Source organism: Cavia porcellus, unplaced genomic scaffold (assembly GCF_034190915.1).
Source record: "Cavia porcellus strain 051 isolate PalLab524CR breed Dunkin Hartley unplaced genomic scaffold, mCavPor4.1 scaffold_31, whole genome shotgun sequence".
In the NCBI taxonomy this organism is placed as follows: domain Eukaryota; kingdom Metazoa; phylum Chordata; class Mammalia; order Rodentia; family Caviidae; genus Cavia; species Cavia porcellus.
In genome coordinates, this window is record NW_026947514.1 from 9,643,813 (window position 1) to 9,656,818 (window position 13,006).

The following is a 13,006-nucleotide window of genomic DNA, read 5'->3' on the forward strand; positions in this document are numbered from 1 at the left end:
ACTCACTTTCTCGTGGAAGATGGACTCCATGTTTATTTGTCTGGAGCCAACGGCCCCCGCGCGGAACCAGCCCCCTCCAGCTCCGCCCCCGGCCCGGCCCCACCCCTCCGCCCACCCTGCCCCACCCAGTCCCTGCTCACGTGCCTCGCGAAGACCAATCATACGCCAGGACGAGTGTCACGTGAGGTGGGGAGCGCGTGAACGCTGGGGTGGTAAATGCAAAACACGTGACCTTGGTGGCCTGTTACCCAGCGGCCCGCGGGTGCTGCAGCGCTACCTGCAGCCTGGAGGATCTCCTGCACCTCCCACCCATTGCTATGGATTCATGGGTGTTTGAATTCAGGGCATTGGGTGAGGATTATCTAATCGGGTTCTAGGTTATTTATGTTTTCCACTTAAGTTTGTACTTTCTACTTGTAACATCTGCATGTAATTAATGTGTGCTTCATCACCCACTAAAAGCTTCAATCAGAAAAAGGGATTATTAGATTCTCCGAATACCTACTAGCACTTGTGTAAAAATATTAGCTAGGGCTTATTATATCTTAAACACTTTTCTAAGTTTTTGTTTCAAGAAAATTTTAAGCATGAGACATTCAAATGAGTAAACGTTAGGCTTGGGAGTTGTGGTTTGAGCTGTAAGATGAGGAGTTGTTAATATTTTTAAAAAATCATGAGAGAGCATAAAATTGTTTTAGAGAAACCAAGAGATTGAAAAGGTAGCAGTTGGGTCCTGGAGATTGAGAAGTAATAGGGAGTTAAAGCAGAGGATGTAGTATTATGGAAGCCCTGGGAAGAGACTCCTTCAGGGACCAGCCAGGGTCACTTGCTACCAAAACATTGAGCAACACAAAGTACTTAAAAGAGACCACTAAATTTTGTTTTTTATGGACTGTTTTGATGAGTGCAAATGCAAGAGGACCACAAGGAGCAGAGTAAGGTAAGGGAATGGAGACTGCCGCGAGCACTGGGTACTCAATGGGTCGAACCTGGTTACCCTTTATTAAACATTTTTGCGTGCATTCTATAGTCCTGTATTGGGGAGAACGCTTTGTTCTTAAGGAATTGTGGCTTAACAAGGTAAGTAAATTATAGTCTCAAGAAGTGCAAGAACAATTACAACTTTTCTGTATGTTTTAAAGCTACAGTTAATGTCTTTCAACTGGTCAGCTGTCAGGACTTTGTCTAACGAAGTATCTCAGACTGGGTGATTTATCAACAGAAATTTATTGTTTATAGTTGTAGAGGCTGAAAAGTCTCAGGTTAAGGCATCATTGAATTTGGTGTCTACTGAGGTCCTTCTCCTCATTGTGGTGACTTTCTTGTCATCCTTACATGGCAGAAAGGCAGATGGAATAAGCTCTGTAGGGCCTCTTGTATAAAGGACCTACTGCCTTTCATAAGACTTATGCCGTCATGAGCTACTAGTGACCAGAATGTCCACTTTTACTAACACGTTGAAGGGACACCTTCAAACCATAGCAGATCACAGCATAATGATCTGAAGATCATTCTGGATTCTGTTTGCACAGCACTTCCACCTCACCCTTAATTATAAGTCTGCAGATGTTACACATGGGCTCTGATGGTCTCTTCACTATCACTTGGTGCAAGCCTTCTTGGATTCTTCTGTAGCTCGTCCATGGAATGCTGAATGGATTGCTGCTTTCAGTCTCAATGTGTCTAATTCATAGTGTTGTCAGTGATCTTGCTTTCAAAAATACAAATCTTACCGTTTTCCTTTTATTGTACCAAAGAAGTTTATCAGGCAATGGAGTTGTAATCATAAAGACAACTAGTATCGCCTTCAATGCATTTGTATTGGGAGAGGTTCTTACACAATTACCTATTTTTTTTTCTTTGTCTTTTTCATTTTTATTGGTACCGGGGATCGAACTCACGACTGCCTGCTTGCAAGGCAGGCGCTTATGCCGCTGAGCTAAATCTCCAGCCCCCTTACACAATTATCTAAATCTTTAAAGTCCTTCAGAGGCTTACCATTACCTTCCTGTTGTCACATTAAAAAGCTCTTTGTGGTCTGAGCCAATCTCCTTTCTCACTTTTAACTCCCTAAATTTTTTCTGCTCCAGTCAAACCAACTTCTTCCCTTGACTTGGAAACTTTGACTATGCTTGTACCTGTCACACCATACTAGCATTATTACTTGACGTACTGCTAAACTGTCACCTTTTGAGGGTCACCAAAGTCTTGGTTATTTTATCAAGGGTTGATGTAAAGCAAAAAGAAAAAAGTATCTCAGTAATTCAGGAGAAGGATGCTACTAAGTTTGATAACCAAATAGGTACCCCTATGTATCATCTTGGACAGCTCATTTTCTTTAATCTGCTTCCTTGAATTATGTCATGTGAGATTGCACAGATACCTTTTTAAAGAGTAAAAGCTTTAAATTTAATTACAATTTATTAGTTTATAAAACAATTTATGCTTTGTGTTGAAGTTAATAAATCTTTGACAAACTCAGAATCACTAAAATTTTCAACTATGATTTTTGCCAAATAAAATTTTGTATCATCCTATTACAGTTCCCTTGGAGTACACTATCTTACTTTGTATCACTGTAACAAAGCATCTGAGGCTGGGTAAGTTTATAAGAGAAGGGGGGTTATTTCAGTTCACAGTTCTGGAGTTCCAAGGTCAAGGACCACATCTGGTGATGGCTTTCTTGTTGGAACAGTATTGAGATAGTTTAGGACTTGGTAAGAGACAGGCACCAACATACTCAGCTATAGCCTTCCTGTCCCTTGAGCTGTGTGTATTTTCTGGTCTCTCTTCTTATAAAGCCACCAATAATTCAATCATGGGGATTCAACCTTGATGACCTTATCTAATCCCAATCCTCTCTCAAAGGTCTAAAACTCTAGATATTGTTAAATTGTTCCTACTATCTTAATGTCACAGTGGGGATTACATTTTCATGTGTGAACTCTTGAGGGACACAATGGAACCATCATAGCACACACAATTTGAAAAAATTTTTTGGAAAAATATCTGAACAAAAAATAGTACATATATGATTTAATAGTATTGTGGACCAAAGTAAGAAACAAAAGGTAAATGCTAATTACAAATTTAACATCTATAGAGTCAGAGCCTCAGTAATGATTTTATAAACCAAGTTTACTTAAAACTTGAAGACTAACTTAATAAAACTATAACTATATATATATATATATATATATATATATATATATATATATAGTGGCTCTGCACATGCCAACGATTAAATTTGGACTCGTATCTTTCACCATGCACTAAATTCTAAATGGATCAAAGATCTAAATATTAAGACAGAAACAAATCTGGTGGAAGATAGAATAAATAAAACTCTTGAAGTATTGGTGTAGGCAAAGACTTTATGAACAAAACTGATTGCACAGGAACCATCACAAAGAAGCAACTGGGATTGCTTCATATTGAAAAGCTTTTGCACAGCAAGAGTAAGCACCAACAGAGTGCAACAGATGACCCACAATGTGAGAGAAAATACCAGCTGCTCCTCAGACAAAGGAATACTATCAAGAACACATAAAGGACTAAAAAAAAAAAAAAATCAGTCCTCCCATATTTAAAAATCCAATAGTAAAATGGGCATCTGAGATGAATATACATGTATCAGATGAAATACAAACAGCAAATAAATATATGAAAAAATATTCAGTATCACTGGTCAAAAGATATAAATTAAAATAACACTGAAATTCTATCTCACCCCAGAAAGAATGGATGTTACCAAGAAATCAAGCAATAACATGCTGGTGGAGCTTTGGGGAAAAAGGAACCTTCTCCAATACTGGTGGGAGTGTAGACTAGTGCAGCTACTGTGTAAATTAGTGTGGAGATTCTTCAAAAAACTGGATTGGAGGTCCCATTTGACTCAGCTACTCTCCTTGTGGGCATCATCCAGAATTAAAACCTTGTACTACAATGATATATAGGTAGTCATGTTCAGAGCAACACAGTTTGCAATAGCTAAATCTTGGAAACAACCTAAATGCTCATGACTGAGGAATGGATAAAAAAGATGTGGTATTTTTATACAATGGAGTACTACTTAGCCATAAAGGACAAACTTGAGACTTTTGTGGGTAGAGGAATCAACTTGAGACCATACTCATAAGTGAAATCAGACATGTATGTGTAAAAATAGTATTGTCTCACTACTGTGAGAAGCTGAAAGAAACATTATATACTGATTTTTCTGAGTTCATTGAAAAGAAAGGTTTGCAGTGGTACTGTTCAGGAAACAGAATGCAGATGTGCTCTGGGTGACTCATATGGGATGGCAGTGTATGTACCATTGTAGTCCCCTGATTGTCGTTTTGAAATTTTTTCTATTTGAAATAAAATCGATTTTTAAAAAAAGTATCTCAGTAAGAAGTGTAAAAAGATGCCAGGAGTGATGCACATACCTGTAATTAGTACTCAGGAGGATGAGGCAGGAAAATTGTGAGTTCAAGGCCAGCCTAGGAATCAAAGCAAGTTGAAGGCTGTCCTAGACTATATAGATCTTGTTCCCTCACCATCAAAAACAACAAAAGACACACAAAAAAACCTCACTAAACAACAGTATAAAAAGAATCACACTTCAAAAATCTTATAATTAAATAACAAACATGTTTTTATTTTTCTCATATATTTTAAAATGTGAATATTCTGTAATTTAGCCACAGTCTTTATTTCCAGGTAACTTCTTCATTGGGCCTCAATTCCCTATATAGAAAGAACGAAAGGAAAAACTGTAAATAACATTTTTAAGAGATGGTCAGAAAAGTATTTTATAGTCTATTAAACTGACCCATTAAAAATTTATATTAATCTTATTTTCTCTTATGACTTCAAACTCCTACTGTATCTCATTTTCCTGGATTAAAGACATTAATTTCTTAATACATATAATAGCTATTATCCTTTCAATGGGTTTATTCAATGTTTTCTATATACTTTTTAGCTCACTGAGTCTTTTTTAAAATCCTGAGTTGTAAACCACTTCTATGTAGTACCTGTGGATATTACTTGCTCCTCTTTTCCTTTTTGTTTTTGTTTTGTTGAGACATGGTTTTGCTATACAGTTCAGCTTGGCCCTGAACTCACTATTGTATCCCAAACTGACCTTACACTTAGGGCAATCCTTCTGCCTCAGTCTCTCCAATGCTGGGATTACACGTGTGTGCTACTACACCCAGCTACAGCCCTCTTGTCTCTTGAGCTTCTTCCAATCCAGATAGATGTGTAACCCCTGGCACATGCTCTATGTAACTATAACCTTCTGCTGCCAGAGGAGCCATCTCTAAAGACACAATGGGACCAGGCAGCTGCCAGCTGTGATCACTGCACCACTGTATTGAAAGCTCCGAGGGGTGCTAATGAAAACACAGCACTGGGTCACTTGTACTATACTTACTTGACTTGGGTCATGGCTGAAGTAAGGTAATATATAATAATATATACAAAAGCTTTACACAGGATAAGATTTGACTGTTTTAAAACTTTGTTTTTATACTAAAATGCACCCTGAATGTCAAGAAATGAGACTTTCTCAAAGATCCACTATAGCCTATCCATAAACTGAAGACTGTTTATATTCCAGAGGTAATCATGTAATTTTATCAAAGCAGTAAATAACAAGCCTAAAAAATAGTATCACTTGAATCTAAGTTCTCAGGGAAGAAAAATTATCGTTCCTGTTTATCTTTGGCACATATTAAGAATATTCTAGTTGGCCAATAGCCAGCTTTAAAAGAAATAAATGCATGAACTAACCTTTTATATAGCATACTCTTGTTCCGGAAGGCAGTTAGCTTTTCATCATTCTTTCTGTCCAGATAACATCCAAAGACAAATCCCATAGGGACAAATATATGTACCCAGTGGTCACGCACAATCTGAGCTAAGTTCACCATGATTGCTAAAAGCAAAACAAAAAGAGTATCAGAAATATAATTTCCCTTAAAATATTTTCTAAATTGTATCTGAAACAGAAAGTTGTGGATGTGAAATAGCTCTTAAAACCCAAATGTGCCTCAAAATCTGCTTGGCATAAGAATACACAGTAGTATAGTAATAATAATAAAAAAGAATGTAGTATAATCATTAAAATCTACTTGATATGGCTGGGGATTTAGCTCACCTGTCTGGCAAACTCGAGGTCATGAGTTCGATCCCTGGTACACACACACACACACATACACACACACACACACATCTCCTTGATAAATAGGTGACAATGATCAGTTTAAAATTACACTGCAAAAGAAAAGTTAAAAAAAGAAAAAAATTACACTTCAGTAAAACATACTTATTAAATTTTATTTCTCACTTTACCAGTGACTTGATTTAGGGCTGAACAGCAGAGTTTAAAAGAATTTTACTTGTAACACTGGACATAATGGTGCACACATGTAATCCCAGCATTAGGCAGGCCGAGGCAGGACTGCCTTGAGTTCAAAGCCAGTCAATAGTGAGTTCAAGGGCAGCCTAAACTGTAGAACCAGACAGTCTCAAAAACAAAACAAAACAAACAGCACCATGTGGGTGTTAAATAATATAATGCCTCCCAATGCAGCAGTATCACCTTTACTGGATAAGAAAATATCCAGTGATAACGATACTAAGAGGTGGAATTAGGATGAGTACATACTCTGGCAAGTTTGCTCTTTGGCCCAAGCTCTTTTCTTGTGCTTTGCTGTCTCCAGTAGGGGTAAATATTTTTATTAACCGTATTTCATTTTTTTCCTAATACTACTTTTTCTTCAATTTAATTCTCTTCCCTTTAACTTTTAAAAAGAAAACTATATGAAATGTATTTTATTTTTGTAAGTCACTGTGAAGCCACGTTGGAAACATACAGATAATTAGATATTTTAAAATATACATTCTGCTAACTGTACCCTCAGCAGTATTTTACATGTTTTGCTTTGAAAGTACGCATTTAATCGCCTATGCCTGCAATCCAGGCTACTCTGGAGGGTTAAGTCAGGAGGATCTTAAATCAAAGGCCAGCAATTAAGCAGCGGGACACCTACACAAGATAAACCAAAGGGGAGCAGGGTCGTAGCTCGGTAGCAGAGCTCTTATCTATCAAGTGAGAGAGTTCGAGCCCAGTAGAACAAAATAAATTTTAAAAAGGTAACCTATGAAAAACTGTACTCAATGCATGGAAGAATCTACTCCTGCGGTGTTAATGCCATATATACCCTGGAAACCAAACACAAGTTTATTACGTTTTTAAAAAACAAACTGGCAAGTGTATACTTTGTGGAATGATCGACGCAAAAGGGTATGATATTTACAGTCAGGTGAAGAAGTCAGATCGCTGAGACTGGGACAAATGTGGACGCTCCTGAGAAGCAGTCCCTTCCCCTGCTTCTGGCCAGGCAAGGGATCTAGGCTGGTGGTCTCTTCAGTTCGGTCGGGGTCCCTCTAAAGCCGTTTTCTAGTTATGATGGCCTTGGAGTACCCTTCCCAAAAGCCTCCGGACGGGAAACATACCTCATTTGTTCACTCCAAGACAAACAGTTGTTTTTCTTTCCCCTTCTCTGAGGACCAGACAGCCGTACCATACGCGCACACCACCGCCGAGCGCTTTCCCAGAACCCTTCCCGCCTGAACAACCGTGATCGCTGGCATCACTCCTCCCAGGGTCCCCCGACCCACCTGCGACCTCGGGGCCAACAACGACCCAGCGACCAAGGACAGCTGCGAGCTCACCCACCAACACTGGCGGACGCTGCCTGGCCCTCAGGACTTGCCATATGCAGCGCCCTCACGGGGGAACGCGTAGCGGCCTCTTTATATTTCTTCTTATTCAAATTGTTTATTCTCCACATTTTAAAAAATTCAAAAATTATACCTAGCTTGTGAATACAACTGCAGTCCAAAGTGAAAAGATCTGTTGATGCAAATACTAACGCCTTCTAGCGGCTTCGTCCCCATCACCCCTGAATTGGTATCGCCCGGGTCGTCCCCGCCTCCGCCGCGCGCCTGCAGGTTCAAAATGGCGGCCACCGGTGAGGGGTTTCTGCTTGCCGGTGGTCAAGGGTGCTGTTGAGCGCGCGTCAGCGTTTTTCCTCCTTGAGCCAGGCTTCGACAGGGGTTTGGGAAGGGCAGTGGACGGCGCTGGGGGAGGCCTTAGGAGGCAGGTGAGGGCGGGAGAAGGAAGCGAGCCTTTGGATGGGGGTGGGGCGTCCTCGGCCCCGGAGGAGAGCCGGACTCCGACCCAGTCTCGGGGGAAAGTGCTCTTGCGGTTCCGGTTGCGACTGTCCTGGAAGTTCTCCGCGAGTGAAAGAGAAGTGACTTCACGGGTGGAATACTCTCGGGTTGTTTGTGACAGTCCGTACGGTTCACTCCCGCGCTCGCTCTCCTTCCCTTTCTGCGGTTTCCTCCGCCCTTTCCGTCTAGGACTGGGGGACTCATCCGACGCCGGCTTTGGCCTTCGCCTCGTGGCTGCCTCTGCTCTCAGCCTCCCTACCCGGGGTCTTCTTGCTTTCTGGGGCTTAGCCTCCGCGAAGCTGCTAAGCACTGGGCACAAAGTAGGCGTCCAGTCATCAACTCTGGAGACTTCAGATGCTAGTACCGCGTCTTAACAGAGTCGCCTCTCTCCATCGCTCTCGAGCGCTTCCACTGCCACTGCATTCATTCTTTTCAACTTCGTACTCTTTTACATGCTCATCAGAAAACAGGAGGTCAGATTAGCACTGATATTTGCGAATCTGTGACCAGGCAAATCTGAGCCATCGGTCTTGCCCATTTCCAAATCTTTAATTTTACTCCCCTTTGATCCTGTTAGGAAGTGCTGCTCTCCCTGAACGATCTGGGAGAGTCTTGCCGTTCAGTGAGCTCTAGGGCTTACCCAGTCTCTCCTTTCCTTTGTATTTTGCATACTTTCCTTTGATTGTCATCATCAACATGCATGATCCCTATTCAGAGAGCACGAACCGATATATAGTATTTGTGATGCAGTAGTGCTGGTCAGAATCACTGCCCTGGAAGGATTTATGATATGATGAAGCTTCACTCTCAGCACACGTTTCCTTTGCTCTGAGCACCACGCTTAGTTTTGGAGATACAAATGTTATGACTTTAACTTTGTGTATACATTCAACATCCATGCAACACCTATTGTGTATGCTAAGTAAAAATAACCATTTGAAGACAATGAAATAGCTTTATGAAAGAGTATTTGAACAGGGCATGAAATGATCAAAAAGAATTTGCTAGGCCAGGAGATCATTCCTGGATGGAGAGCATGGATGAAGTTTGGAAAAAGTAGGAAATGAAAAATGTAGGAAAAAGGGGAAAATAAATGTTTGAGCATGCAGTGCAAAGGTGATTAATGAAGACATAAGAGGTAGATTGAGATCAGTTTGTGAATCTTGATTTTCAATCAAGAAGTTGAGATTTTTATTCAGTAGTTATCAAGGAACCATTGAATTCTTTGTGGAAGGATTGGGTTTGAGACCATTTGTCTCAAGATGTTTTCATTAATAGCCTTATGAAACATCAGTTTGGTACAAGAAAAGAAGAGGAAATTTGCAATCATTCAGGTAAGGCAGTGAATTCCTCTGTTGAGGTAGGTCAGTTGAGAATGTTAGACTGAATGCCAAATAGAATTTTAACTAGTGTCTTCCAGCTTGTTGGCTAGAAGATGACTGGTTTTCTGTCTCGAAGACCATCTGGGGTTGAGGATAGCATTAAAATCCAGTTTGGTGGCTGTTGGGTGGCATATGCCTGCAGCCTCAGCCATGGTCTCTGGAATGCTGAGCAGAAGGATCAGGAGATCAAGACCCGAGTGGGCAACTTAATGAGACCCTGACTCAAAATAGAAGGTCTAGAGATGTAATTCCGTGACCCTTGGCTGGGTTCAAGCAAACGAAAAAATCAACAAATCAAATTTGAGTCATGAACATAAAAACAAGATGACAGTGTTGCCATCCTGCTCTTTTAAGTGACAAGCATGATGCTCCACATTCTAAAGCATTTATTTTGGAGTCTAGACCTATACTGTTTGGTAGCCACCAGCCATATTGGATAATGAGCACTTGAAACGTGATTAGTTTGAATTGAGATGTGCTGTATATCCTAGGTACACCCTGGATTTTGAAGTCAGTACAAAAACCAGAATGTAAAATGCTTCAATTTTTTGAGGATTATGAGTTGAAATAACAGTTTAGATTAAACTATTAAAATTTCATCTGCTTTTTTCAGTGTGGCAATGAAAAGTTTTTAAATTATGTGAGGCATATTTCTGATGTCGAAACTAGTCTGTTCTGGGCCAGTGATGGTGAATCTATGGCGTGTGTGATGCAGCAGGCTGTTTGTATCATCGAGAGCTCTGAAAGGTTTTCCACTACTGGTCTAGACGAATGATGGGGAATGAATAAGGAGGTAAATTCGAGCTGGGCCGTGAGAGGATGATGAGCAGTGATGTCATGGCACTCCATTCCCAGTGAAGGCACTGAGCTGTTTTTGTCTTTTGTCGTTGGGCAGAAAGGCCTTCAGAAGTTTCCAAGCAAAAAGTTGTGTAGAGGTGTTTTTAATTGTTTTTTTGTTTGTTGGTTTTGAGACAGGGTCTCATTTGGTAATTCAGGTTGGCAAGAATGTTTAGATTGAGATGAAGAAAGAAAAAACTTACAAAGAAATAAAAAGATCCAAATACAAGGGAAAGAGGCCCCGCAGTAATAAGGTACTGGTGGCAGGACTAGAAAGGGGTGATGCACGCGCTAGGCTTTCTGAGGGAACAAATGTGAAACTGCAGGAATTTCAAGCCTTATTTACTTGATTAGTGAATGATATTATAGAATCATAAAGTACTTTTTGAGGCTAAAAAAATTTAGTCGCAGAATGGGACTGGCACAGTTGAGAGGGGCAGGCAGTCTGCTAAATTCTCTTAAATCTATCTCCCTCCTTTCTGTTACTGTTCAATCGTACACGTCAGCTCGTTTTCCTAAAATACAGAATTACAGTCTTTCATCAGGCGTGGTGGTGCCCGCCTGTAATCCCAGCATCCAAGAGGCTGAGGCAGGAAGATAATTATAAGTTCGAGGCCAGTCTGGGCGTCATAAGTAAGTTCAAGGCCAGCTGTACTACACAGTGAGACCATGCCTCAAAACAACAACAAAATGATCTTTCTATTTGTTAATTAACCATACAATCTTTCTCTGTTGTCTGTTGAACTAGGGCTAAGGTTTCCAAAGCCGTTCATTATGTGGCCCCTTTCTCTTCATTAGCGCCCCTCTCCTGTGTTTTGCTTATCTCCACTTGAAGTATGTTCTCTCTACCCAGGTCCCACAAAACCTTGATGAATAATCTTACTTCCTGCTTGTGGGATTTCTGTTACTAAGAATTTTGAAAACTCTTCATTCTTAACCTGCATATTCAAGCTTGTGATCATAACCAACTTGGCTCTTTATTATTTTACGTCTTTTATTATATTATCCTTATTTTATGTGAACCTAAACTTCCTAAACTGTGGTATTTATTTTTTTAATGGAGTGAATGTTATACTGTCCACTGTTATTCATGGCATCTTGAGCAAAGTGTACAAATTAAAACACAATTCTCATTACACTGCATTCATAGGAGTCTTTTTTCCCCCCTTTTTTAGATTTATAAAGAACTCTTCCTCTGAACTTGTGTTTCATCATATATACAACTGGGATTTCAGTAAGTAATGAATGTCTAATAAATATTTAGCTGTTTTTTAAATTTGTTTATTTAGGTGTGTGTAGTAGGTATGGTGGTACTGAGAATTGAATCCAGACCCTTTGTGCTGAGGTACATTCCCCAGCTCTTTGTTTTTCTTATTTTAAGCCAGAGATTGTAGGAGTACATCACCATGCCATTGTAAAAAAGGTTTAAGATGAAACCATTTGATAGTGTCTGCAAGACACTTTGTATTTTAACTCACAATCTAAATGGAAAAATGTATAAGTTAAAGTAAAGTTGAGCAAAAAAAAAAAAAAAGGTTTAGGCCTTTATTATAAATTACGATAAAGGAAGCTTTATTATAATTTTGGTAAAGGCGTTTTCTAGTTCCCAAAATTGTATTTATAAACATTTTTCATAAAATAATGTTGTTTTTGTGGTTCTTATACCTCAAATGGGAACAGCCTAAGTCACTATATTTCAGGTTTTAATTTGCCAACAATTATTTATTGAACAACTACTCTGCAAGGCTTGTGCTAATGCACCAGGTGGATCAAGTATATTCCTGTATTAGAGAGAGGTCTCCCAAGGAAAGGGAAATACAAGTAGGTAACTATTAATGGTGTGTTAAGAGCACTAAGTGTTTTGTTTTGTTTTGTTTTGTTTTGGAGACAGGGATCTTGTTTTGTAGTTCAGGCTAGCATGGAAAGTACCCCAGGCTGGTCTCAAACTTGGAATCCTCCTACCTTAGCCTAATAGGTGCTGGATTACAGACATGTGCCACCATGCTCAACTGGTTAAGTTCATTTAATACTAGTTATGCCTCATTCCTTCACTTAAGAAACATGTGTTGACTGCCTTACATTAGGCACTCTGGAGGCATTGGAATATCACTGACCGATACACACGAAGTCCACATTCTAATGTAAATGTCAGGCAAGAGGAGTCAGGCAAAGCAAGTAAATAAATAATAAGCAATTACAGAGAGCACTAAGCATTTTTAAGGAAATCGAATGATCTTGCAAAGCTCGTCTTGGTCAGGCACCCTTGTACTTCTGTACTTTAAGAGATCAAGGTAGGAGGATCACACGTCCGAGTCCTGCCTGGCAATTTAGTGAAACCCTGTCTCAAAATTAAAGAAGGAGCGAAAGGGGCTGGGGTGTGACTCAGTGAGGAGATCTGTGTTCGAGCCTAAGTAACACCTCCCCCAAAAGAAAAGATGCCACAGTGTACCAGGAGTGGAAAAGGACTCCAGAATACACAAAAGGTATGATAGAATCACAGGGAGACATAGGAAACACACAAGCTAGTGAGTCACTTTGGTGACTAGTGATAGGAAATT

At 39.9% G+C, this 13,006-nt stretch overlaps 3 protein-coding genes across 10 annotated transcripts in view; 1 reads left to right on the forward strand and 2 right to left on the reverse strand.

Moving 5' to 3' along the window:
* The window catches only part of Atxn3 (ataxin 3), a 36,975-nt gene extending 36,875 nt beyond the window's left edge, over positions 1-100 (reverse strand). For all 5 annotated transcript variants that reach the window (XR_010044944.1, XR_010044943.1, XM_063241303.1 and 2 more), the window contains exon 1: positions 7-100. Coding sequence is in view for 3 of the 5 variants with exons in the window: in XM_063241303.1 (XP_063097373.1) it covers positions 7-30 (24 nt within the window). In the remaining 2 variants the exon portion in view is untranslated. The remainder of the gene's footprint in view (positions 1-6) is intronic.
* Positions 101-4,615: 4,515 nt separating this feature from the next.
* On the reverse strand, positions 4,616-7,822 carry Ndufb1 (NADH:ubiquinone oxidoreductase subunit B1). Of its 2 annotated transcripts, none has more exons than XM_005000277.4 (3): positions 7,675-7,822; positions 5,782-5,926; positions 4,616-4,731 (listed from the first exon to the last, which is right to left on the reverse strand). In XM_005000277.4, exons 2-3 carry the CDS (start codon positions 5,919-5,921, stop codon positions 4,695-4,697), a joined length of 177 nt encoding a protein of 58 aa, XP_005000334.1. In that variant the 5' UTR covers positions 5,922-5,926; positions 7,675-7,822; the 3' UTR covers positions 4,616-4,694. The 2 variants fall into 2 exon arrangements, with proteins under 2 accessions (XP_005000334.1, XP_005000333.1); XM_005000276.4 differs by having other exon boundaries at positions 7,510-7,699.
* A 186-nt stretch (positions 7,823-8,008) lies between these two features.
* The window catches only part of Cpsf2 (cleavage and polyadenylation specific factor 2), a 31,236-nt gene continuing 26,238 nt past the window's right edge, over positions 8,009-13,006 (forward strand). For 2 of the 3 annotated variants that reach the window (XM_063241299.1, XM_063241301.1), the window contains exons 1-2: positions 8,011-8,159; positions 11,624-11,682. The gene's annotated coding sequence lies outside the window, so the exon portion shown is untranslated. Of the gene's footprint in view, positions 8,160-11,623; positions 11,683-13,006 lie in introns of all 3 variants that reach the window. The other variant, XM_063241300.1, reaches the window with a different exon arrangement.